Below are 25569 nucleotides of genomic sequence, written 5' to 3' on the forward strand. Positions count from 1 at the left end.
ACTCCACAGGCTGTCTGGAGCCTCAGTTCTGCTGAGGCTGGGCCAGCATCATCCTCAAGTGTGTCCAGGAGCCTCCAGCCTCCAGGGCCCTTTGAGGGCCACACCCACTGTTTCCCCACCCCCCAACCTCCCTACCACTTACTCCCCCCGCCACTTGCCCAAGCCTCTCTCTCCAGCCTTGAAGACAATTTCTTTTTTGCTTTTTATCTTTCTTTTTTATTTTTTAAATTAGTAAAATATGATAACAAATTTACTAGAGATTTGGAAAACACAGAACTAAATTACATATAGTTCCACTATATATTACAATTGTTTAAGTAGATAAATTAAGATTTTTAGTTCGAGTTTCAATATTAAGCTCTCAGAAATTAATAGAATGAACAAGGTAGCTTTTTTACCACCCTGGAGAGGGTTCACAAGTTGTGAACCAAGTGGCAAGAATAACAGGGAAAAAAAAGGAGAGAGAGAGAAGGTCAATAGTAAAAGACTAGAGAACAAACAAACAAACAAACAACAAAAAAAAAAAACAAAAAAGAAGAAAAAGAAAAGAAAAAAAAATTGTCATATTGAACAAAGAGAGTTTGCTTTTAAATTTGTTTTAATTAAAATATACTTTCATGGTTCATATCTACTCTTTTTTTACATGTTACAAATGAAGAATCTCCACAGAAGCCTGTATGAACACAGCAGAATTAGTGTACCTGGTTTCTGTAAGTCAAAAAGGTGTTGTTTTGCCTAATTTTGCTTATGGTGAAATTCTTAAACAGTGATTTCAAGAGTTGATCAAGACCCCATGACAAATAGGAGACTCTCTAAGCCATGCCTAAATTCAGACCAGATTTAGTTCACAGCTACATCCCTTCCACAAAAGATAGAAAGGAAGGCATATACAGTGTGTTCCAACCAACTCTCAGAAGGTATTGGTTTCAGTTTCCTAGAGTGAGGCTTGCTAACTTGCAGTGGACAAGGACATATTTTCTCAATTCCAGAAAGTCTGAATGACTAAAACCAAGAGTGTTATGGTGTGGAGAGATAACTGTGATGTGGGCACGAGAAATAGAAAACAAATAGTAATGGTTAATTTTGATAGGAACATTTTATTTAGTTAGGCTTTTCTCAACTAAACATGAGATTTTTTGTTCTGTCTAGTCGAGTCTGCTTAAAGTTCATAAATATTCCCTCAGGACCACAGTTATTTCACAATAATTATTATACACATCAATTTAAAATACATGTTAAATAAGGCTTAGAAGTAAGAGGCAAAAATGACCTAAAACAGTGTCTACAAGATGCTCTCCTCTTAGATACCAGTCTTTGAGGCAATCCAGTTGCGGTAGGCAGTCACTCGTGTATAGACTCCTGGTTTATTGATTGTACCACATTCTGCTCCCCAGCTCACTATTCCAACAAGGTACCAAATATTTCGAGAGTTGGGATGAACTAGTGGTCCTCCAGAGTCACCCTAAATAAAAATATTTGTCATTATGGAGAATTTACTTCCAGATACTTTACATACACAAAGTAGTAAGCCCAGATGAGCTTGTGGTTCACTCTTCATAGAGACTGTAGGGTGTATGATGTAAATCTAACCTCAACTGTGATGGACTAGCCTATATATTCCCTGGGGTTCTTTGGGGGAAACTTGAGTCCTGAAGTATGAACTGATAAGTGTTCCATGAGAAAGCTTTGGGAGACATATATTATGGATATCTTTGGAGTAGCAGGCTTCATATCTGAGAAATGTAACAAAACTGTAGCCATGAGGCTACAAAGTAAAAGAAATAGTCTAGAAGTAATTTAAACATTTCTGAGACTGAGAATTTAGTGAAATATGGCTAAGAGTATGGACTGTAATGATAGGCTATTTTGGTTTATATACCTGTTCTCCCACATGCTAGCTTTGTGACCTTTTGCAAATTACCTTCCTCTGCCTCGATTTCCTCATCTATAAAATGATAGTAGTGATAACATCTACATCACAAAGTTGTGATGAGGATTAAGTGGATTCATATTTGTGAAGGACTTCAGTCAGTGCTTAACTCGGAGTAAGTCCAACATGTATTTGTTAAACACTTACAAGCACATGTGGCATGTAGGAGACAATTACTTTAGCCCCAGAGCCGAGAGGGAGTTTGACTGGATTGTAAAAAGTAAATTAACTGAAGCACAGAATTACTTGCATATTGATAATTTACATAAAATAATAGTTGCTTGTATACTATATGGTCAGTGTGAATAATGTCCGGACTTACCTGGCATGCATCAATATTTCCTTCTATGTACCCAGCACATAGCATTGTGTCTTGTACCATCCCATTATATCCTTCCCGAGCATTACAAGTGTTTGTATCAATTATCTTCACAGGTGCTTTCTGAAGTAATACTGGGTATGCACCTAAGGAACACAAACATTATCAGCAAAAGAGCTGCTCTTTAGCAGAGCAGGATGGAAAACTAGCTTTGTTGTCTCTATATAAGACGTGTACTTGACTTTTTTTTAAGAGTGAAAAAGCCCCTTTCCATCACTCAAACCAAAGAAAAAGAGATTTGTAAAGAATTGGGCTTCCCTGGTGGCCCAGATGGTAAAGTGTCCGCCAGTGATGCAGGAGACCCGGGTTATCCCTAGGTTGGGGAGATCCTCTGGAGAAGGGAATGGCAACCCATTCCAGTACTCTTGCCTGGAAAATCCCATGGACGGAGGAGCCTAGTAGGCTATAGTCCATGGGATTTTGAAGAGTCAGGCATGACTGAGCAACTTCACTTTCACATTCTAAGAATGAAAATACCCCTTTCCCTCACTCAAACCAAAGAAAAAGAAATTTTTAAAGAATAGTTTGAAACATCTTTCTAATGCTGTCTTTCTTTGTCCTTATTTCCCTTCTTACATCTTTGCAGCAGCACCTTTTTAGTTAGGTTCTCCAGGTCAAGGAGCTTACACTACCAAACTGGCCTCCTTGGAATGTTCCAAATCCAGGATTTGCAAAGTCATAACTTCATATGCACCTTCCTTGAACCATTTCCTGGAAGTACTGGGCCTCCAGGGGTAAATGATCCTTTCGTTCTGTCCCTAGATCATTTTTTTCCCCTTGTTTCTTTTGTACCTTGCATATTAAGTTCCTACTCAAAACTTAACTTACCATCATGTGAAAGTGCTCCCCATCCTGTGACAACAACTCCTTCACCTGGTGGAAAAATCTGTGTGGTTTCAGGAAGACAAACTGAATGGACATCGTTCTTATATAAAACTTTTTCAGTAAGCAATATAACTGCAATATCATCATGAAGTTCACCCTTGATGTAGTTTTCATGAATAAAAATTTGCTGAACATAGTGTTGCATATAGGGGAGATTTACTTTGGTGCCAAAGGTGACAGTATAGTTCCTTGGATCTCGTGAACTAAAAGAAACAAAAATCATGTATTTTGCATTTATTTCAGAGAAATAGAGGTACAGGTTGCATCTGTTATAGTCTTTTCATGACATTGATGACAATTTCTTGCCTTGCAAGCCATTAGCAGTGATACAATCTGATTTTTTAAAATTCACTTGAAAAATCTTCGAGTCCCTATACCTACACTATGTAAGATGATTAAGATGTAGAAATTAAATAGTTCATGCCTTAAAGAAATTTAAATCTAATGAAAGATGGGCATGAACACAAAAAGTTATCATTGCCTAAATGGTTGTGTGACCACAAAATAGGAGGACTTAAATCTGTATGCTCTAGGGACTGGACGATTTCTTAGGAAAAGTAGCATTTTGATGAGACTATAGAACTAAGTCAATCTTGCCTAAAAGACAAGAAGAGAAGGAGACAGGCAGGTGGAGAGTGGGAAGGAGGTATGAAATAGGATTATGTGTGATAATAATTGCAAGTCATTTGGGATGTCTGCAGTATGAAGTGATGAGAGATAAGAATCATGTGCGAAATAAGATGTCAAGAATGAATTACTTTTTCCAATCTTACTGATAAGGTAGGAAAGCCTTAGATTGGCTTATCATATGATTTGTGTTTCAAACCAGAACACTTGGGAATGAGAAGGAATCCTATTGCTGAATACCCTGGGATAACAGGTGTAAACTGGACATTTAGCCTCCCTAAAATAAAGTCTTAGTCACTCAATTGTGTCCGACTCTTTGCAACCCCACATACTGTAGCCCACCAGCCTCCTCTTTCCATGGAATTCTCCAGGTTAAGAGTACTGGAGTGGGTAGCTATTCCCTTCTCCAGGGGTTCTTCCCGACCCAGGGATCAAACCCAGGACTCCTGCACTGCAGGCAGTCTTTAACTGTCTGAGCCACCAGGGAAGCCCTAACCTCAAGCAATATGATGAACTTACTTTTTAAAGCAGTGAGCTGCAGTCACCAGATATCTGTCACTGATCAAAGATGCCCCACAGTAGTGCTTGCCATTTTTTTTGAGACTTGCTTGCCAGGGCCACTCTCCTTCCTGAGCAGTGGATCCACCCTTGATTCTATCATAGGTAGCTGACATCCTTGGTCGTCTCCCACAGCCTGTCAGGAAGAGTCAGTGTTATACTGTTGAGAATAGAAAGATCCTGTTTGACTACAAAACTGAGGTTGAGCTGAGTTATCCTTGTGTTCTATCTGACAATGTCTCTCACTGAAAGGAACAGAATGCAATCTACACAGGAATCACTAGCAACCCCTGGATCACCTTCCTACCCATCATAGTATCTCCAAGACTCTTCAGCACTTGGAGGATATGGAAACTGTGCAAGGCGTATAAAGACACCATTAAGTACGTGGACGCTGCAACCAGACTCCGTGGTCTGAATTCCGGCCCCATCATTTACAAGCTGGATGAACTTGAGGAAATTACTTCACTTCTTTATGCTTCAGTTTCCTCATCTCTAAAGTGGAATAATAATTTTTGTTGTTCAGTTGCTAAATCGCATCTAACTCTCTGTGACCCCATGGACTATGGTTGCCCAGGCTCCTCTGTCCTCCACTGTCTCCCAGAGTTTGCTTAGATTCATGTCCATTGAGTCAGTGATGCTATCTAACCCTTCTCCTTTTGCCTTTAATTTTTCACGGTATCAGGATCTTTTCCTATGAGTTTACTCTTCACATCAGGTGACAAAATATTGGAGCTTCAGCTTTTCAGCATCAGTCCTTCCAAAAGAAATAATAATACTTATCTAGGATTGTTGTGAGGATTGAATGAGTTACATGTAAAACAATTAGAACTGTCTGATTCAGAATAACAAATCTTGATTGATATGTTTTACATCATCACATACATTTAATTAAAAAGTATCTGAACTTACGGTTGTTGATTATCTTTTCAGCTTTGACCTTACTGATTTCTGAAATAGAAGAAAAGGCCCATTGTAAATTTAATGACTAGCATTAGTCACTGACCCTGGGGCTGGTGATGGTAGGTCCAGAGAGAAATCATTTTGAATCTCAGGATAAAGTGTCAACAGAAAGGAGAAAATATTGGCTTATTTGAATTGATCTTTTACTATATATGAATGTGAGATATGGAAATACCATCTTCATAGTTCCACATGAGAAACGTCTTTTTATTTAATTGGGATTGTATTCTATATCATTCAAAGTGGAAAGTTACTAGTATATTTCATTTGAAGAACAGGAAGACCTCCAGGTGAACCTGATTCCTGTCAGTAAACAAAAATAACTTTTAAAAATTGACTTGTCTTATAATGGCTGATCGAATCCTATGTCTGAAAGTCATAGGAGATCATGAAAAGAATACAAGAATACATCACTACTATAAGGATTGTTCAACGTTTTACTACTTACTTTAGAATAAAGAGCAGCTTTCCCCTCAGAGAACCAGTTTTAAGGTGTGGCATTATTATGATCTAAGTGTGTTTTAATAATGAAGAATACAAACTGTTGCTCTGATATAAAACCATGACTTTTCTTTTAAAAAATGAGAATCAGCTTTGTGCCTGGGGCTTGTGATATATGTCCAGGATAAAAAGATGAAAGTAACACTGCTTCCATCTAGAACATAAGCTTACCCTCAAGTGTAAGCGAATCAGGATCTGTAGTCAAGGATCCTGAGTGGTTCTTCAGCATTTGACGTAAGATGCTTTCAATTCCTCTTCTTGTGTTTTCCTTCACTGATTTGGGCGCCTTGAATACGAGCCATATATGTGCTGTCACACTGTCGTCAGCAGGACTAAAAACACAGTAAAGGTTTCATATGTTGCTAAAAACGAGCATTATGTCTTTATTCCCTGAACTCTTATATTTTCACTTCTGTTCTTTTGTAGCTGTGTGTAGTACCTTCACCTTAAGTCAATCACAGGATCATCCAGCTGCCTACGTTTGCTGGGTGACAGTGTGCATACAGCTATTCAGTTTAGAAGACAAGTGGTTCTACACATCTAAAAATGTAGGAAAGGCTTGAGGCACAGAGTAGAAGTATCACACAGGAACTGGGATCATTTATTCCTACATTCATCAGTCATTTATTGAGCTGCTATGAAAAGTGATGAGGTGTTATGGGGTGATACAAGGGTGACTATAACATAGTTCCTACTCTCAAGAGGTTTCCAGATTTCTAAGAGAGATGACATCTATACAAATGACTTATAATAAATGAGGCAAAGCAATAAGATGTTTATCTTATCTGAAAATAAGGCAAGTCATGGTTTACTTAAAGTATCAGAGAAATTTTTATTGAAGAGGTAACATACACACTAGACCTTAAAATATTTTTATCACTGTTTCATCATCAAGCAAAAATTGCTTATCAGGCAGAGCAAAGGAGGAATAGTACTGCAGAATAACTGGATAGCAATAATATTAATTAGCATTTACTGTGTATCTTCTGTGTTCCAGGTACTATGTTATCACATTTATTATCACACTTAGTCTCCACAACAACCCTGCACCTTAGGTGTCATTACCTTCCTTTTGCAGACAAGGAAAACTTGAGACTTTGAAAGTCTACCTAATGTGTTCAGAGGCTTCCCTGGCGGTACAGTGGCAAAGAATCTTCCTGCTAATGCAGGTTTCCCAGGTTCAATCTCTGGGTTGGGAATATTCCCTGGAGAAGGGAATGGCAATCCACTCCAGTATTCTTGCCTGGAAAATCCCATGAAGAGGGGAGCCTGATAGGCTACAGTCCATGGCGTCTCAAAGAGTCAGACATAACTGAGCACATAAACATGCAATGTGCTAAAGATTACACAATAATTAAACTAAGATCCAGATACACTACAACTGACTCCCTAATCCAGGCCCATTACACTATGCACTTTGTCTCTATGCCAAGTTAGTCAGTGACGACAGTGTCTAGGAGACTGAGCTCAGATGGAAGAGGATTTGAATGTTAGCCAAGGGGTAGTGGTAAAGAGAAGTTGTTGAATAAAGCTGTGCTTGTGGAAGATTAACCTGACTGTCATGTTCAGGACAGATTTGGTTGGTATTGGAATGCAGGTGGGGACAGTCCAAGAGGCTGGCTAATGGACTTGTAAGAATTGTCAAGCATCTCTGAGGTCAGTGTCCGAAGTGGTATTATTATGCTTTAGATTTTTCTAATGAATGATTATCTTTTGTTATATAAATAAATAGTCATTCCTAGGTAGCACTCAGCTAATACAAGTTTGATTATAGTAGCAGTTGAAAGTCAAAAGTATTAGAAGCTCAGTCGTGTCTCTTTGTGACCCCACTGACTGTAGCACACCAGGCTCCTCTGTCCATGGAATTTCCCAGGCAAGAATACTGGAGTGGGTTGCTATTCCCTTTTCCAGGGCATCTTCCAGACCCAGAGATTGAACCTGGGTCTCCCACATTGCAGGCAGATTCTTTACTGTCTGAGCCATCGGCAAGGTGTGCCCAAATGAAAACCTTGGACCTGTAGCCTCTCCATCGCTTTCCATGGGCTCACACTTCCTATAGATACCCAAAGTTACATGTGTGGGAAAACCAAGCAAAAGCCTTAGGGTGGTTGCAGTCCTGTTTGAAAGATACCCTTTAGTGTTAGCCTCCCACTGTTTCCAATACTAAAATCAATTCCCAAAAAAGAATAAAAAAAAAAAAATTAAACCGATTCCCAAAATTAATTCTAGTTGAGCTTTTGAACCATCCTGCAATTCTAGGAGTCCACTTGAGTTCCAGGAGCAGCGGAAGAAGGGCAGACATAGTCTGGTGGCCTTGATTAAGGTAAAAGCAATAATAGCCTTCATTGGAAAAGTGTTTACTTGCAAATATTTCCATACACATTATCTTTTTTGATCGTGAGTATAGTTTTATGAGGAATGCAGTGTATGTGTTATTATCGCTATTCACAGACAGGGAAGCAGAGTCAGAGTGATGTAGTGATTCATTCAAGACTTGAGGGTTACTAAGTAGCAAAGCTGCATCAGGTTGTTTAACTCCTATTCCAGAGCTCCACTGGACTTTCCTGGTGGCTCAGCTGGTAAAGAATCTGCCGGCAATATATGAGTTCCAGTTCAATTCCTGGATCGGGAAGATCCCCTGGAAAAGGGATAGGTTACCCACTCCAGCATTCTTGGGCTTACCTGGTGGCTCAGACAGTAAATAATCCACGTGCAATGTGGGAGACCTGGGTTTGATCCCTGGGTTGGGAAGATTCCCTGGAGGAAGCCATAGCAACCCATTCCAGTATTCTTGCCTGGAGAGTCCCCATGGACAGAGGAGCCTGGTGGGCTACAGTCCATGGGGTCACAAAGAATCAGACACAACAGTGATGAAGTACAGCACACAGAGCTCCATTAGCTAGTCCATATTTCTGCAAACTTGTGCAGAAAACACAGCACAGTTATTTTGCTTCCTGTTGTGGCCACTAAAAGGATTTTCTTGGCATCAAAGTCTGGTATAGATATGCTCTTTTCTACCCTAAAAGAACTCTAGGGCAGTTCTCCAAGGTGTTGAACTAACTTACAAGAATAGAAAAACATGAAAAAACAGGATATGTATTTATGTTACAGCTAAATAAAAATGTTATACCGTCAAACATTGGTCTAAGAGACCAGTTAGTATTTGCTGAACATAAAAACTTTAAATACTAGAGAAATGATTCATATGTAATTTAAGAAATAATGTATTCTCAGTGTCACTAAAAATGAACTTCACTAAATAGCTCAAACTTTGCTTTAGTTGTGTGCTAAACAATTAGCCTGATATTTAGCTTAGGATGATGTCATTCATTAGTAACTTACTGGCTAATGATTGTAATCTGTCAACAGACTCCTTTTATAGTGGTATTTGAAATATAATGATATAGGTGATAGGTTGGTATCTTTTCTAACAGTTATTAGTTACTTACACCAGTGTGATGACTTGAGAGCTGATGTATTGTCTGTAAATGCTAGAACTCTGAAATGCATCAGACATCTGTTAAAGAGAACATAGAGTCAAATATCAAATCTCAGTAATAAATTTATGTTTCAGAGAATTAACAATGAACTAAATAGAAGAAAATACTAATTTACCTTCGTCTCAAGAATTTTGCTAAGATAGTTATTTTCTGGTGATGTCTCCTTTCCATAATTTCTATTATTTGGGATATTCAGCACTTTAAAGCTACCTTGGTAATAGTAGGTCTTGTTTTCTGTGAGATAAGGAAATGATCCAATGATTATTTAAGTGAAGTGGATTGCAAATCCAGATATAGATTACAAGGTAATACCAGCTATTAATAGTAAATAATGCGTTCATATTATATATTGATAAGCCTTGTGAACCTTTCTGGGGCAGTTGATTAGATAAACTGTGCTTTGCAGAAAGTATTTGTAAGACCAATAATGGAGCAGATCTATATCAGACAAAGGTCAGAAAGAAGAGTTATATCTTGATTGACACAGATGAAAGTGAAATTGAAAGTGGCTCAGTCGAGTCCGACCCTTTGCTACCCCATGGACTGTATAGTCCATGGAATTCTCCAGGTCAGAATACTGGAGTGGGTAGCCCATTCCCTTCTCCAGGGGAATCTTCCCAACCCAGGGATCAAACCTAGGTCTCCCACATTGCAGGCAGATTCTTTACCAGCTGAGCCACAAGGGAAGCCCAAGAATACTGGAGTGCGTAGACTATCCCTTCTCCAGCGGATCTTCCTGATCCAGGAATCAAACCAGGATCTCCAACATTGCAGGTAGATTCTTTACCAACTGAGCTATGAGGAAAGCTAGGACATTCTATAAATGATATCTGTCTAGAATAATCAATTTTTGGAGTATAAATAAAAATTGTTGGGACTTCCTTGGTAGTCCAATGGCTAAGACTCTGTGTTCCCAATTCAGAGGCTCTGAGTTTGGTCCCTGATAAGGGAACTAGATCCCACATGCTGCAACTAAAGATGTTGCATGCTGCAACAAAGATCAAAGATCTCCATGTGCTACAACTAAGACCTGGCACAGCCAAATAAGTAAAATAAAAAGTAAATATATATAAAAAAATTACCGTTAAGCATCTACTATGTGAAGATACTTTATAAAAACCATATGAAGAATACCCAGTTTTCAAGAGAAATGTGGTCTCAGAAATATTCAGTAATTTACCTAACATCACTTAGCTACTAAAAAGAGCAAAGTATCAATACCTGACCTTCTGACCTGTCTGACTCTGAAGCCCACATCTAATCCATTATATTTTCTTTCTAAATTTTTATAGATACTATGCTGTTTGATACATAATGCATCTTACCCCTAATATGTGATAGATAGTAAGCATCTAGGAATATGCTAGGTACTGGATAGTAGTGCCCAGCATATAGTAAACACTAAAAAAAATGTTAACATTGTTTTGTAGTATGACCATTGCCTTTGAATATTATCTTGTGGGAGAAACAGGCTCAATATGGATAAAAGCATACATGAGATACTAATAAGGATATAATTAAATGATAAATTTAATTGTTAAACTACAAGTTCTTTATGAATACAGAAAGGCAGACACCATAATTAAATTAAAATATGAAAGACGAAAACAATAGAATGGGAAAGACTAGAGATCTCTTCAAGAAAATTAGAGATACCAAGGGAATATTTCATGTAAAGATGGGCTAATAAAGGACAGAAATGGTATGGACCTAACAGAAGCAGAAGATAATAAGGAGATGTGGCAAGAATATACAGAAGAATTGTACAAAAAAGATCTTCATGACCCAGATAATCACAATGGTGTGATCACTCACCTAGAGCCAGACATCCTGGAATGTGAAGTCAGGTGGGCCTTAGGAAGCATCACTATGAACAAAGCTAGTGGAGGTGATGGAATTCCAGTTGAGCTATTTTGAATCCTAAAAGATGATGCTGTGAAAGTGCTGCCCTCGATATACCAGCAAATTTGGAAAACTCAGCAGTGGCCACAGGACTGGAAAAGGTCAGTTTTCATTCCAATCCCAAAGAAAGGCAATGCCAAAGAATGTTCAAACTACCGCACAATTGCACTCATCTCATGTGCTAGCAAAGTAATGCTTAAAATTCTCCAAGCCAGGCTTCGAAAGTATATGAACTGTGAACTTCCAGATGTTCAAGCTGGATTTAGAAAAGGCACAGGATCTGCCAACATCAAATTGCCAACATCTGCTGGATCATGTAAAAAGCAAGAGAGTTCCAGAAAAACATCTATTTTTGCTTTATTAACTATGCCAAAGACTTTGACTGTATGGATCATAATAAACTGTGGAAAATTCTGAAAGAGATGGGAATACCAGACCACTGGACCTGCATAGAGATTTCTCAAGAGGCAGGTCAAGTGGTCTGGTCTTGAGAAATCTGTATGCAGGTCAGAAAGCAACAGTTAGAACTGGACATGGAACAACAGACTGGCTCCAAATAGGAAAAGGAGTCCATCAAGGCTGTATATTGCCCCCCTGCTTATTTAACTTATATGCAGATTACATCATGAGAAATGCTGGGCTGGAAGAAGCAAAACCTGGAATCAAGATTGCTGGGAGAAATATCAGTAACCTTAGATAGGCAGATGACACCACCCTTATGGCAGAAAGTGAAGAGGAACTAAAAAGCCTCTTGATGCAAGTGAAGGAGAGTGAAAAAGTTGGCTTAAAGCTCAATATTCAGAAAACCAAGATCATGGCATCTGGTCCCATCACGTCATTTGAAATAGATGGGGAAACAGTGTCAGACTTTATTTTTTGGGGCTCCAAAATCACTGCAGATGATGACTGCAGCCATGAAATTAAAAGACACTTACTCCTTGGAAGGAAAGTTATAACCAAGCTAGATAGCATATTAAAAAGCAGAGACATTACTTTGCCAACAAAGGTCCCTCTAGTCAAGGCTATGGTTTTTCTAGTGGTCATATATGGATGTGACAGTTGGACTGTGAAGAAAGCTGAGTGCCGAAGAATTGATGCTTTTGAACTGTGGTGTTGGAGAAGACTCTTGAGAGTCCCTTGGACTGCAAGGAGATCCAACCAGTCCATCCTAAAGGAGATCAGTCCTGGGTGTTCATTGGAAGGACTGATGCTGAGGCTGAAACTCCAATACTTTGGCCACCTCATGCGACAGTTGACTCATTGGAAAAGACCCTGATGCTGGGAGGGATTGGGGGCAGGAGGAGAAGGTGACAACAGAGGATGAGATGGCTGGATGGCATTACCGACTCGATGGACATAAGTTTGAGTAAACTCCGGGAGTTGGTGATGGATAGAGAGGCCTGGCATGCTGCGATTCATGGGGTCGCAAAGAGTTGAACACGACTGAGCGATTGAACTGAACTGAAATGATTGAAGCAACTACATCCCAGTGTCTTCCCCAATGCTAAATTTTCTGGATTAGTGAAACTGAGACACTGTTGAAAGCATGTGCACATGCTAAAAATGTATATGCTGAACTCTTCCCCTACCCCACTTGATTTTTCCCCCAGCCCAGACTATGCTCATGTAAAACAAATGAAGTTTCTACCGAAGAACTCTAACCAGTTCAAGAAAAAATATCTAAGCGTAATGGTAACTTGAATTCTCTCAACAAAACCACCTAAATAACACAGCCTATAGTTAAAATCATTGTAAACAGGTATCTCTTTCAGAGTGAGCTTCAGTCAGCTCTTTAACCTCCAATCCTAAATATTAGCAGACACTGAGCTGAAAGATTAACATATATATTTGAGACAAGATCTAATATGAAATATTGCCAAAATAAACAGAGAAAACATTTGAGGAAAGAGACTAAAAACTAAAACAGGTTATTATATTTGGAGAAAATTTTGTAAGAAATAAAACCAAGATGTTATATAAAGGAATAACTAGATAATTAAAAAGCAGTTATACATATAACTGCAGAAATAAATAATTCAGTAGAAGATTTGAAGATAAACTTGAGAAAATGACCAAGAAAGTCATTTTTAAAAATACTAAGGGATGAAAAAATAGAAAGAAACAGATAAAAAAATTAGAGACTACATTTAGGAAGTCTAATATAAAAATTACAGGAGCCCCAGAAAGAGGGTAAAAAGGCTAGAAAATTATCAAAGAAATAATCTAAGAAAAATTTCAGGAACTGAAGCACATGAGTTTATAGATTGAAAGAACCCACTAAATGTCAGCACAATGAATGAAAATAAGACCTAGATTATATCAAATTACCATGAAATTTCAAAATACTGGGGACAAAGAAAAAAATCCAAAAGGTTTCAGAAGATGGGAGAGTAGGAGAAGAGTTTTCATTCAAAAGTTTATAATCAAAATGTCATCAGAATTCTCGGCAGGAACTATAAAAGCATGAAGATTATAGAGCTCTAACTTCAAAATTCAGAAAGGAAAACGTTTTTCAACCTAGAATTCTATACTGTTAATTAAGGTCAAAAGTAGGTTCTGATGTTTTCAGACATGTGAGTTGTCAAAATGTAAACTTTCTTGAAAGCTTCTGGAACATACATTCCACAACTAAGTGAAAGTGAAAGCTGCTTTCCGACTCTTTGCGACCCTGAGGACTATATAGTCCATGGAATTCTCTAGGCCAGAATACTAGAATGGGTAGTCTTTCCCTTTGCCAGGGGATCTTCCCAACCCAGAGATCGAAGCCAGGTCTCCTGCTTTGCAGGTGGATTCTTTACCAGCTGAGCCAGCAGGGAAGCCCAAAAATACTTCAGCAGATAGCCTATCCCTTCTCCAGAGGATCTTCCCAACCCAGGAATCTAACCGAGGTCTCCTGCACTGCCGGCGGATTCTTTACCAACTGAGCTATCAGGGAAGCCCACGGCCAAGTGAATAAAATAATAAAAAAGAAATCCAGGCATTAGGGGGTTAAACCCAGTAGACGGTGGAAAATAATTCTTAGAAAGTCACTAAAGAGAAATTCTAAATAAACAACCATGTAGCCAGGGAGTGAAGTATGACATGAACAGTAGAAAGTAAATAGATATCAATAGCTGAAAAGTCCAGGGATAGCAATGTTAAGAATCAACTTAAAGAATTGAAGACGGTTGCTCTGAGAAATGGGAAATAAGGGTAGCGGAGGAGGGCCTGCTTTTTTTTTTTTTATAAAAAGCTGTGACAGTTTGATTCTTACAACTAAAGTATATAAAGCTTAGGAGGAAAAAAATATCCAAGCATAGCAAAGTCATGGATAAAGGAGTAATGGTGAGCATATGAATATTTGAATATGAAAATATATTCATTCAAAACTTCACAACTAGTAATTATAATTATAAACCAAAATAAAGTGCTATAAATGTTGACAGTGAAAGGTAATAATATTGGTAACAAACTACTGGGAAGTGTGACAGATAGATGAGAAGTATGTATGCCTATTTTTAAACTTTCATAGCAGGATATGAATAACATAATGTCTAAAGTTAAAACACATGATTTTGGACCTAGCCTTAGATGGTGGAGGAATAGGATGGGGAGACCACTTTCTCCCCCACAAATTCATTGAAAGAACATTTGAACACTGAGCAAACTCCACAAAACAACTTCTGAACGCTGGCAGAAGACATCAGGCACCCAGAAAAGCAGCACATTGTCTTTGAAAGGAGGTCACCTCTATTTCCTCCCTCTCCCTTCTCTTCTCAACCCAACTCTGTGAATCTCTGTGGGTGTTCTGGTCTGCGGAGAACACTTAGGGAACAGACTGCTGCCTAGATCTGTCTCTCCTCTTGATTCCCCCCTTTTCTCCTCCTGCTCACCTCTATCTCCTTCCTCCCTCTCCTCTTATTCACATAACTCTGTGAACCTCTCTGGGTGTCCCTCACTGTGGAGAATCTTTTCACCATTAACCTAGAAATTTTATTATCAGTGCTATATGGATAGAGAAGTCTTGAGGCTACTAGAAGAATAAGACTGAAAACCAGAGGCAGGAGGATTAAGCCCAAAACCTGAGAACACCAGAGAACTCCTTACTACAGGGAACATTAATTAACAAGAGGTCATCCAAAAGCCTCCATACCTACACTGAAACCAAGCTCCACCCAAAAGCCAATAAGTTCCAGAGCAAGACATACCACACAAATTCTCCAGCAATGCAGGAACATAGCCCTGAGCATCAATATACAGGCTGCCCAAAGTCACACCAAACCCATACACATCTCAAAACTCACTACTGGACACTCCAGTGCACTCCAGAGAGAAGAAATTCAGCTCCACCCACTAGAACACTGACACAAACTCCCCTAACCAGGAAACCTTGACAAGCCACTTGGCCAACCCCACCCACTGGGAGGAACCTCCACAATAAAGAGGAACCACAAGCTACCAGAATACAGAAAGGCCACCCCAAACACACCAATCTAAATAAGATGAAAAGGCAGAGAAATACTCAGCAGGTAAAGGAATATGAAAAATGCCCAACAAACCAAACAAAATAGGAGGAGATAGGGAATCTACCCGAAAAAGAATTTAGAATAATGATAATAAAAATCATCTAAAATCTTGAAAACAAAATGGAGTTACAGATAAATAGCCTGGAGACAAGGATTGAGAAGATACAAGAAATGTTTAACAAGGACCTAGAAGAAATAAAAAAGAGTCAGTTAATAATGAATATTGCAATAAATGAGATCAAAAACACTCTGGAGGGAACCAACAGTAGAATAACGGAGACAGAAGATAGGATAAGTGAGGTAGAAGATATAATGGTGGAAATAAATGAAGCAGAGAGGAAAAAAGAAAAAAGAATAAAAAGAAATGAGGACAACTCCAGGGGCCTCTGGGACAATGTGAAACACCCCAACATTTGAATCATAGGAGTCCCAGAAGAAGAAGACAAAAAGAAGACAAACTGTTAGCCAGACTCATCAAGAAACAAAGGGAGAAGAATCAAATCAACAAAATTAGAAATGAAAATGGAGAGATCACAACAGACAACACTGAAATACAAAGGATCATAAGAGACTACTACCAGCAGCTCTATGCCAATAAAATGGACAACTTGGAAGAAATGGACAAATTCTTAGAAAAGTATAACTTTCCAAAACTGAACCAGGAAGAAATAGAAGATCTTAACAGACCCATCACAAGCAAGGAAATCGAAACTGTAATCAAAAATCTGCCAGCAAACAAAAGCCCAGAACCAGATGGCTTCACAGCTGAATTCTACCAAAAATTTAAAGAAGAGCTAACACCTATCTTGCTCAAAATCTTCCAGAAAATTGCAGAAGAAGGTAAACTTCCAAACTCATTCCATGAGGCCACCATTACCCTATTACCAAAACCAGACAAAGATGTCACAAAAAAGAAAACTACAGGCCAATATCACTGATGAACATAGATGCAAAAATCCTTAACAAAATTCTGGCAAACAGAATCCAAAAACATACTAAAAAGATCATACATCATGACCAAGTGGGCTTTATCTCAGGAATGCAAGGATTCTTTAATATCTGCAAATTAATCAATGTAATACACCACATTAACAAATTGAAAGATAAAAACCATATGATTATCTCAATAGATGCAGAGAAAGTCTTTGACAAAATTCAACATCAATTTATGATAAAAACTCTCCAGAAAGTAGGAACAGAAGGAACATACCTCAACATAATAAAAGCTATATATGACAAACCCACAGCAAACATTATCCTCAATGGTGAAAAGTTGAAAGCATTTCCCCTAAAGTCGGGAACAAGGCAAGAATGCCCACTCTCACCACTACTATTCAACATAGTTTTGGAAGTCTTGGCCACAGGAATCAGAGCAGACAAAGAAATAAAAGGAATCCAGATTGGAAAAGAAGAAGTAAAACTCTCATTGTTTGCAGAAGACATGATTCTCTACATAGAAAACCCTAAAGACTCTTCCAGAAAATTACTAGAACTAATCAGTGAATATAGTAAAGTTGCAGGATATAAAATTAACACACAGAAATCCCTTGCATTCCTATACACTAACAATGAGAAAACAGAGAAATTAAGGAAACAATACCATTCACCATTGCAACTAAAAGAATAAACTACTTAAGAATATATCTACCTAAAGAAACAAAAGAACTATATATAGAAAACTATAAAACACTGATGAAAGAAATCAAAGATGAAACAAATAGATGGAGAAATATACCATGTTCATGGATTGGAAGAATCAATATTAAGAAAATGAGTATACCACCCAAAGCAATCTATAGATTCAATGCAACCCCTATCAAGCTACCAACGGTATTTTTCACAGAACTAAAACAAATAATTTCACAATTTGCATGGAAATACAAAAAAACCTCGAATAGCCAAAGCAATCTTGAGAAAGAAGAATGGAACTGGAGGAATAAACCTGCCTGACTTCAGGCTCTACTACAAAGCCACAGTCATCAAGACAGTATGGTACTGGCACAAAGACAGAAATATAGATCAATGGAACAAAATAGAAAGCCCAGAGATAAATCCATGAACCTATGGACACCTTATATTCGACAAAGGAGGCAAGAATAGACAACCAAATTCTGAAGGAGATGGGAATACCAGACCACGTGACCTGCCTCTTGAGAAACCTGTATGCAGGTCAGGAAGCAACAGTTAGAACTGGACATGGAACAACAGACTGGTTCCAAATAGGAAAAGGAGTACATCAAGGCTGTATATTGTCACCCTGCTTATTTAAAGTATTTGCAGAGTACATCATGAGAAACGCTGGGCTGGAAGAGCACAAGCTGGAATTAAGATTGCTGGGAGAAATATCAATAATGTCAGATATGCAGTAGACACCACCCTTATGGTAGAAAGTGAAGAGGAACTAAAAAGCCTCTTGATAAAAGTGAAAGAGGAGAGTGGAAAAGTTGGCTTAAAGCTCAATATTCAGAAAACTAAGATAATGGCACCTGGTCCCATCACCTCATGGGAACTAGATGGGGGGACAGTGGAAACAGTGTAGACTTTATTTTTGGGGGCTCCAAAATCACTGCAGATGGTGACTGCATCCATTAAATTAAAAGATGCTTACTCCTTGGAAGGAAAGTTATGACCAACCTAGACAGCATATTAAAAAGCAGAGACATTACTTTGCCAACAAAGGTCTGTCTGGTCAAGGCTATGGTTTTTCCAGTGGTCATATATGGATGTGAGAGTTGGACTGTGAAGAAAGCTGAGTGTCGAAAAATTGACACTTTTGAACTGTGGTGTTGGAGAAGACTCTTGAGAGTCCCTTGGACTGCAAGGAGATCCAACTAGAAATGCAAATCAAAACCACAATGAGGTACCATTTCACGCCAGTCAGGATGGCTGCTATCCAAAAGTCTACAAAACAATAAATGCTGGAGAGGCTGTGGAGAAAAGGGAACCCTCTTACACTGTTGGTGGGAATGCAAACTAGTACAGCCACTATGGAGAACAGTGTGGAGATTCCTTAAAAAAACTGGAAATAGAACTGCCATATGACCCAGCAATCCCACTCCTGGGCATACACACCGAGGAAACCAGATCTGAAAGAGATACGTGTACCCCAATGTTCATTGCAGCACTGTTTATAATAGCCAGGACATGGAAGCAACCTAGATGTTCATCAGCAGACGAATGAATAAGAAAGCCCTGGTACATATACACCATGGAATATTACTCAGCCAATAAAAAGAATAGATTTGAATCAGTTCTAATGAGGTGGATGAAACTGGAGCCCATTATACAGAGTGAAGTAAGCCAGAAAGATAAACACCAATACAGTATACTAACACATATATATGGAATTTAAAAAGATGGTAATGATAACCCTACATGCAAGACAGAAAAAGAGACACAGACGTATAGAACAGACTTTGGGACTCTGTGGGAGAAAGTGAGGGTGGGATGATCTGAGAGAATAGCATTGAAACATGAATATTATCAATTGTGAAACAGATCGCCAGTCCAGGTTTGATGCATGAGAGAAGTGCTCAGGGCTGGTGCACTAGGTTGACCCAGAGGGATGGGATGGGGTGGGAGGTGGGAGGGGGGTTCAGGATGGGGAACACATGTAAATCCATGGTTGATTCATGTCAATGTATGGCAAAAACCACTACAATATTGTAAAGTAATTAACCTCCAACTAATATAAATAAATGAAAAAAAAAAATCACCTACCAAAAAAAAAGAAAAACAAAAACATGATTTTAGAAAATGACTCCAACTTCTCTCTTGTTTTTCAAAGTCTTTTTCAAAATGTATGTTAAAAAGACTTTTAATTGTTAACATCTTTGTTATCAAGAAACAAATAGTCAAAATTCAATATTCTTTGATTTCTCTTCATCACATGGACTGTAGCCTACCACGCTCCTCCGTCCATGGGATTTTTCAGGCAAGGGTACTGGAGTGGGTTGCCATTTTCTTCTCTCTTCATCATATACAATGAGTATAATATTTTAATTATCAATATAAAATAACACACTTGATACTATCTTGGTAGATTACTTTTTCTGCCTATCTAACAATTTTCCACACACTCATGTCTTTATATAGCATACATTATGCTGGTAAAGAATCTTGGTGGCTCAGATGGTAAAAAAATCCACCTGCAATGTTGGAGACCTGGGTTGGGAAGATACCCTGGAGAGGGGAAGGGCTACCCACTCTAGTATTCTGGTCTGGAGAATTCCATGGGTGTGTTGTCCATGGGGTGGCAAAGAGTTGGACACAACTGAGAGACTTTCACTTTTTACCAATTATCTATGCACTCATGTCTTTATAAAGCATACATTATGTTGCCTGTGTATATTCAAAATAATGTCTGTAATACACTGACACATGTTGACAATTCTTATTTCTGGGATCTTGGATCATTAATGGCCTTTCTAAAAGGAAATTATTTGTTATTTGCAATTGTTTGTCTTGTAGAAATAGAAATGAAAATTGCAACAAACTTAAAGAAATAGAAATGTATTCTTTACCAACCTACTGCCAGAAAATGAACTAGAAGACCAATAGTGGTTCCTAGGATTGCCACCACTCCAAACACAATGAGGACAATCACCCACAGTGGCAAAGATGGCCGAGGAACTGTCACTCGTCTGCAAGTAAAGAATATGAATAAGAAAGACATTAGAAAAGTCAGCCATTCCAAATCTTTATTTATTTTCTCTTGCTCACCCCTAGAATATCCATAATCTAAACACATTAGTAGCAAAAGACATTTGAAGACAGGAAGGAAGGAAAGAAGAAAGGATGGAAAGAGAGAGGAAGGAAAGAAGGAAGAAAGGGGAAGAAGGAAGTGAAGCCTATGAACTTACCTTAAAGCTTATGACTGAACCTCTCTGGATCTGTGCTATGAAATTATTTTTCAGGAGTTATGATGATGCCAAGTGACCTTTACTTAGATACTAGTTCCCTCCCCTGATCAATGGGTAGTGGAAAAAGTTAGCAAGTGAAGACCTTGCCAGTTAGGGGGGCCCAGGAAGAGAAAAGAATAGAAGTGCCTTGGGACTTCTTGATGCCTAAGTTTATTATAATTTTTATACTATGATCATGATCCTATATTATTTACTATGTCCTTATTATATCAAAAGAATACACACAAATATGAAGTGCCATATTGGATTAGAGCAGTGCCCATCTCACTGCCATGAATTCTCAAAGCCTCTGTGGCAAGGATCTAAAACATAGCTTTCTTGTAAGAGTTTCCCCATTTCATTGGACTAGCCCTAGAAAAGAAATTGAAATTGATAAAATATGGTTTTGAAGTCTTTACATTCACTGGCAGTGTTTCCTTTCTCCCTCTTGGTCTTTCACCACTCAGAGCTCCTGTGCAGCCACAGACTGCACAGGATGAGACCTAAGGTCTCATCAAATGCACCTGCAGAGGCAACCATGCTTTAAGATTCCCCCCAGATCCCCCAGGCAATCAGATTATTGCCTCACCCTGAGAAGTTACTCACTGAGCTAGGGCTTGAACCTTTCCTGGCTAATTAGCAGTGCTTAGAAACAATGGCTTAATCCTTTCAATTCTTTCAGTTTAGGACTTCACACAAGTGTCAGAATGATGGAGAAGGAGGAGGTGCTCTATAAATAAAAATAATATTACCCACCCAGCATAAAGGTGATGACTAACTTCCAGGCAAAACGAAACAGAACAAAACAATCTTTTTGTTTCTTCTCCACTTTTAATTGTGAGTGAATGCTCTTTCCTTAACTGATAGACCAAAGATGTGACTAATAAGAAAATATCAGGGTTACAAATATCATAACATTTTTAATAAAAAAGAAATCACATAACAATATTTACTTTAGCTCAAGAAAAATATTCTTAGTATGCTTTATTGCAGTGAGCATGCTCTTCTTTTTTAAAAATTAAAAATGTATTTCATTCAAATATAGCTGATTTACAATGTTTTGTTAATTTCTACTATACAGGAAAGTGATTCAGTTACACATATATATACATTCTTTTCATATTCTTCCAATATGTTTATCAGAAGGTATTGAATATAGTTTCCTGTGCCACACAGTAGGACTTTGTTGTTTATCCATTCTATGTATAATAGTTTGCATATGCTAATCCCAAACTCCCAATCCTTCTCTCCAGGAATCCCCTGACTGAGCATGCTCCTTCTAATTACATTTTTACATGAATTTATTTTTATTTTATATTGGAGCATAGTTAATTAAGAGTATTATGTTAGGATGCACATTTTTTAGAGAAATATTTCTGTAAAGTATGAGTTTGTATTTCAGTTATCCTAATTTATAATGTTTAATATATAATATAAATATTATAAATTAGGATCAGTTAATTTTGGTATATTGTACACATTGCAATGAAAACTCCATGCATGTTTTTAAAAGGTTGGCATGAATAATCATTGTTCACATGATGAAGTAGTAATCTAATTAGATACTTGAGGTAACACATGTCTATACATAGTTACACTATTCTAGTTTATGAACATTTTACAGACAAAAATACATAATTTTATATATTATTCTATAGGGAACCCTTATGAAGTAATGGTACTGTGAGATTGAAAGTTATATCCGTGAAAGCACTTCAGAAACCACAGATATTAAACAAAAATGAAGGATTCATAATCATTACCACCAACAACAATTTGACATTAGCTTTATGAGAGAAGAAAATTATATCTCTGCTTCCTTCTCTCCACTTTAAAATAGTCACACATTGACCTAAATGGCTAGGAAATCCAAAAAAAGAGGGGATATATGTACATGTATAGTGAATTCGCTTTGCTGTACTGTAGTAAATAACACAACATTGTAAAGCAATCATATTTTTTTAATAAATAAAAATATAAAATAGATAACCAACAAGAGACCTACTGTGTAGCACAGCGAACTCTGCTCAATACTTGGTAATAACCTAAATGGGAAAAGAATTTGAAAAAGAATAGATACATATATATATGTATAACTGAGTCACTTTTCTGTACATCTGAAACTAACACATTATTAATCAACTAAATACTCCAATATAAAGTTAAAAAAATTTTAAGTAAAAAGCAGTCACACATTAATATTGTTTTTCATTCACAGAATGTTAAGCTGCATGTTAGCTTTTTGAAGCACTCCCCAAATTGCTAAAAACAAACAAACAAACAAAAGAAACCTATAGATCCTAGATACAACATGTAAATAATAGGGTTGCCTCCAGATAGGAAATCCAAACTGCTGTGGAAAAATTACAAATTCCCCTCAAACTCAATTGTTTTACTGCAACCCTTGGGTGGGAGTCATAGTGGGGAAAGTGTTCATCCTTTTTATGTCAGAATTTTAGTCAAGCAAGTCTCCACTTACCTGTACATAATGTACTGATATAATGGCTGTTGATGTTAGTAACGATAAAGGAAACTTCTGTACTTCTTTTGTCCTGATCAGTGGTTCTCAGGTAAATGTACTAACCACAGTGATACTTGGGATCTTAAGGGCTGGGTGCACTAGCAGAAAGCAATTAAAAGGAAACTTGTTTAACAAGTGTTGATGACAACTTGGATCTGTGATTTAAAGGAAGAAATGAAAATTCTCTTTGAGTTGGATACTAAGACAGACATAATGTGGATTGGTCATCTGACAGGTCCACCCAAGAAATATCACCACAAATTGGTGAATCAGTGTTCTGACTCAGATTCTGTCTACCCCTTTCCTGATACTGTGGCTCCTCCTCAGTGAAACCAACTATACCTACCACAGCACTCTCTGACAAAGGACTTAAATGTACATTGTGGTTTTTTTTTTTTTCGGATACAATAATTCTGTTATAATATATACACTACCATGTGTAAAATAGATAGCTAGTAGGAAATTTCTATATAACACAGGTTGCTCTGTGATGACCTAGAAGGGTGGGATGGGGATGGGAGGGAGGCTCAAAAGAGAGGGGATATATGTAAACATATAGCTGATTCACTTCATGGTACAGCAGAAACTAACATGATACTGTAAAGCCATTATACTTCAATTAAAAAAAAATTCTGCCACAGCATTACTCATTGGAAACACACTTAATCTAAAAATTCTCCCTGGACTCTCTGCACATTTTTGAAGGAATGGATTTACTGATGGAAGTAGGTTTTGGTATAGGATTCATCAGTTCTATTTTGATAATTCCTTATGGGAAGTGGAGTTAACTAATCTAGTCAAGCATTATTTTACTAAGTGAATCAAGAAAATAGTAAAGACTTAATATGAGATATTTATGAATGCTATAAGGAAAATAAAGCAGAATAATTGGGCAGAAAATGGTGGGAGGCTATCTTTATGGTGGTTAGGAAAGGCCTCTCTGAGGAGGAAACTTTTGAACACTGACCTGAATGATAATATTAATAGGTATGACTCATCTTCCTAAAACATATTCATAACATTTCTTCATTTAAAAATCATCAAAACTCTCACTTGCTTTCAGGATAAAATAGAAACCTCACTGGTTAATATTCAAGGTCCTTTAGAATGTCATTTCTTTTTACCAATACTGTTCCATTACAGCGTGCTCTAACAAGAAGGGCATGACCTCTGTCCCAAGGCCAGGACCACCAGTAACTAGTTGTTTGGCATAAATCTTCCTGAGCTTCCCTTTTCTCTTAAGTAAGAATGGAATCTAAGAAGATTGTACATGTAAGGCAGTTGTTATCAACGGAGACCATGTAGGCCAAGTGCTTGATACAATGTACAGGACACTGTATTATCCTCACAATGACTTTACCTAAAACTTGACTTTCCTTGAGCTATTTCTCACAGTTCTATTCCTTGAATGGCTTCCTGGGTAGCTCAAATGGTAAAGAATCTGCCCACAATGCAGAGAAACCTGGTTTTGATCCCTGGGTCAGGAAGATCTCCTGGAGAAGGGCATGGCAACCCACTCCAGTGTTCTTGCCTAGAGAATTCCATGGACAGAGGAGCCTGTTGGACTACTATCTATGGAGTTGCAGAGAGTTGGACATGACTGAGGACCAAAACATACACATTCCTTGAATGGCAAGTGCTTTCCTACCTCCAAGATTAACACACCCAGGATTGCCATTTCTACCATCTAATGTTTATCCATGCTTCATGGTCCAACTTAATTGCTATGACCTTCATAAACCCTTCCCTGGAATTGTTAATCTTTAATCCAAACCCTTCTCTTTAATCTTTTTTTATGGCCCCTAATATTTACTATCATCAGTACTCATTTTCAATTTAATATAAATTATCATATTGATTTCTATTTGAATCTGTTCTGTGGAGGGTTCTATCATACCAATGAAAATATAAGCTACTTAAACCTGAAGGCAAAAACTATAGCTTATATTTTTTTGTTTTTCATAATGTTTATCAAAGTTCTTAGTATCCAGTAGATGTTCATCAAATAACATATATGCTTAAATAAAATGATTAATATCCAAAAATAGGTAGACCTCCTAAAAATTAATAAAATATTTTTTAAATGTAATATAGAATGTAGATAAGATTTTAATAGAGTATTCATGGAAGAAATAGAGAAGGACATTAACATAAAATATGCTTAATACCATCTATGGATAATTATAGAAGCACATTAGAACAATTCAATAACTCTACTAAAATTAAAAATTAAGAATTCTATTTCAAAATGAACTCTCGTATATTAATGGTAGGAATTAGAATTGAGTCACCAACTGTACAGAGTAGCTTGACATCACCTATTTAATTTTAACACTGTATTCCCTATGGGCTAGAGTCAGACATGGCTGAGTGACTAATGCACACACACACACATTC

The 25569-nt window shown here is 37.6% G+C and overlaps 1 protein-coding gene across 1 annotated transcript; it reads right to left on the reverse strand.

The window, feature by feature from the left end:
* Window positions 1–590: 590 nt before the first annotated feature.
* Window positions 591–23279, reverse strand: LOC122428239 (transmembrane protease serine 11B-like protein). The gene is made up of 10 exons (XM_043448108.1): window positions 23131–23279; window positions 20278–20393; window positions 9459–9577; window positions 9293–9360; window positions 6015–6175; window positions 5292–5330; window positions 4341–4515; window positions 3138–3397; window positions 2253–2395; window positions 591–1462 (listed from the first exon to the last, which is right to left on the reverse strand). The coding sequence occupies exons 1-10, from the start codon at window positions 23136–23138 to the stop codon at window positions 1301–1303; spliced, it is 1251 nt and encodes a 416-aa protein (XP_043304043.1). The 5' UTR covers window positions 23139–23279; the 3' UTR covers window positions 591–1300.
* Window positions 23280–25569: the final 2290 nt, after the last annotated feature.

The sequence above is a fragment of the Cervus canadensis genome, chromosome 26 (genome assembly GCF_019320065.1).
Source record: "Cervus canadensis isolate Bull #8, Minnesota chromosome 26, ASM1932006v1, whole genome shotgun sequence".
Lineage (NCBI taxonomy): Eukaryota > Metazoa > Chordata > Mammalia > Artiodactyla > Cervidae > Cervus > Cervus canadensis.

What these genes read in the sequence shown, in the direction of transcription:
- LOC122428239 (XM_043448108.1), bottom strand. An exon ending in TCTCAAGTCATCACACTGGT is followed by an intron (nt 6,176 to 9,292) that starts GTAAGTAACTAA and finishes CTGTGTTTTTAG; the next exon opens with TCCTGCTGACGACAGTGTGA. An exon ending in TGAAAAGATAATCAACAACC is followed by an intron (nt 4,516 to 5,291) that starts GTAAGTTCAGAT and finishes TCTTCCTGACAG; the next exon opens with GCTGTGGGAGACGACCAAGG.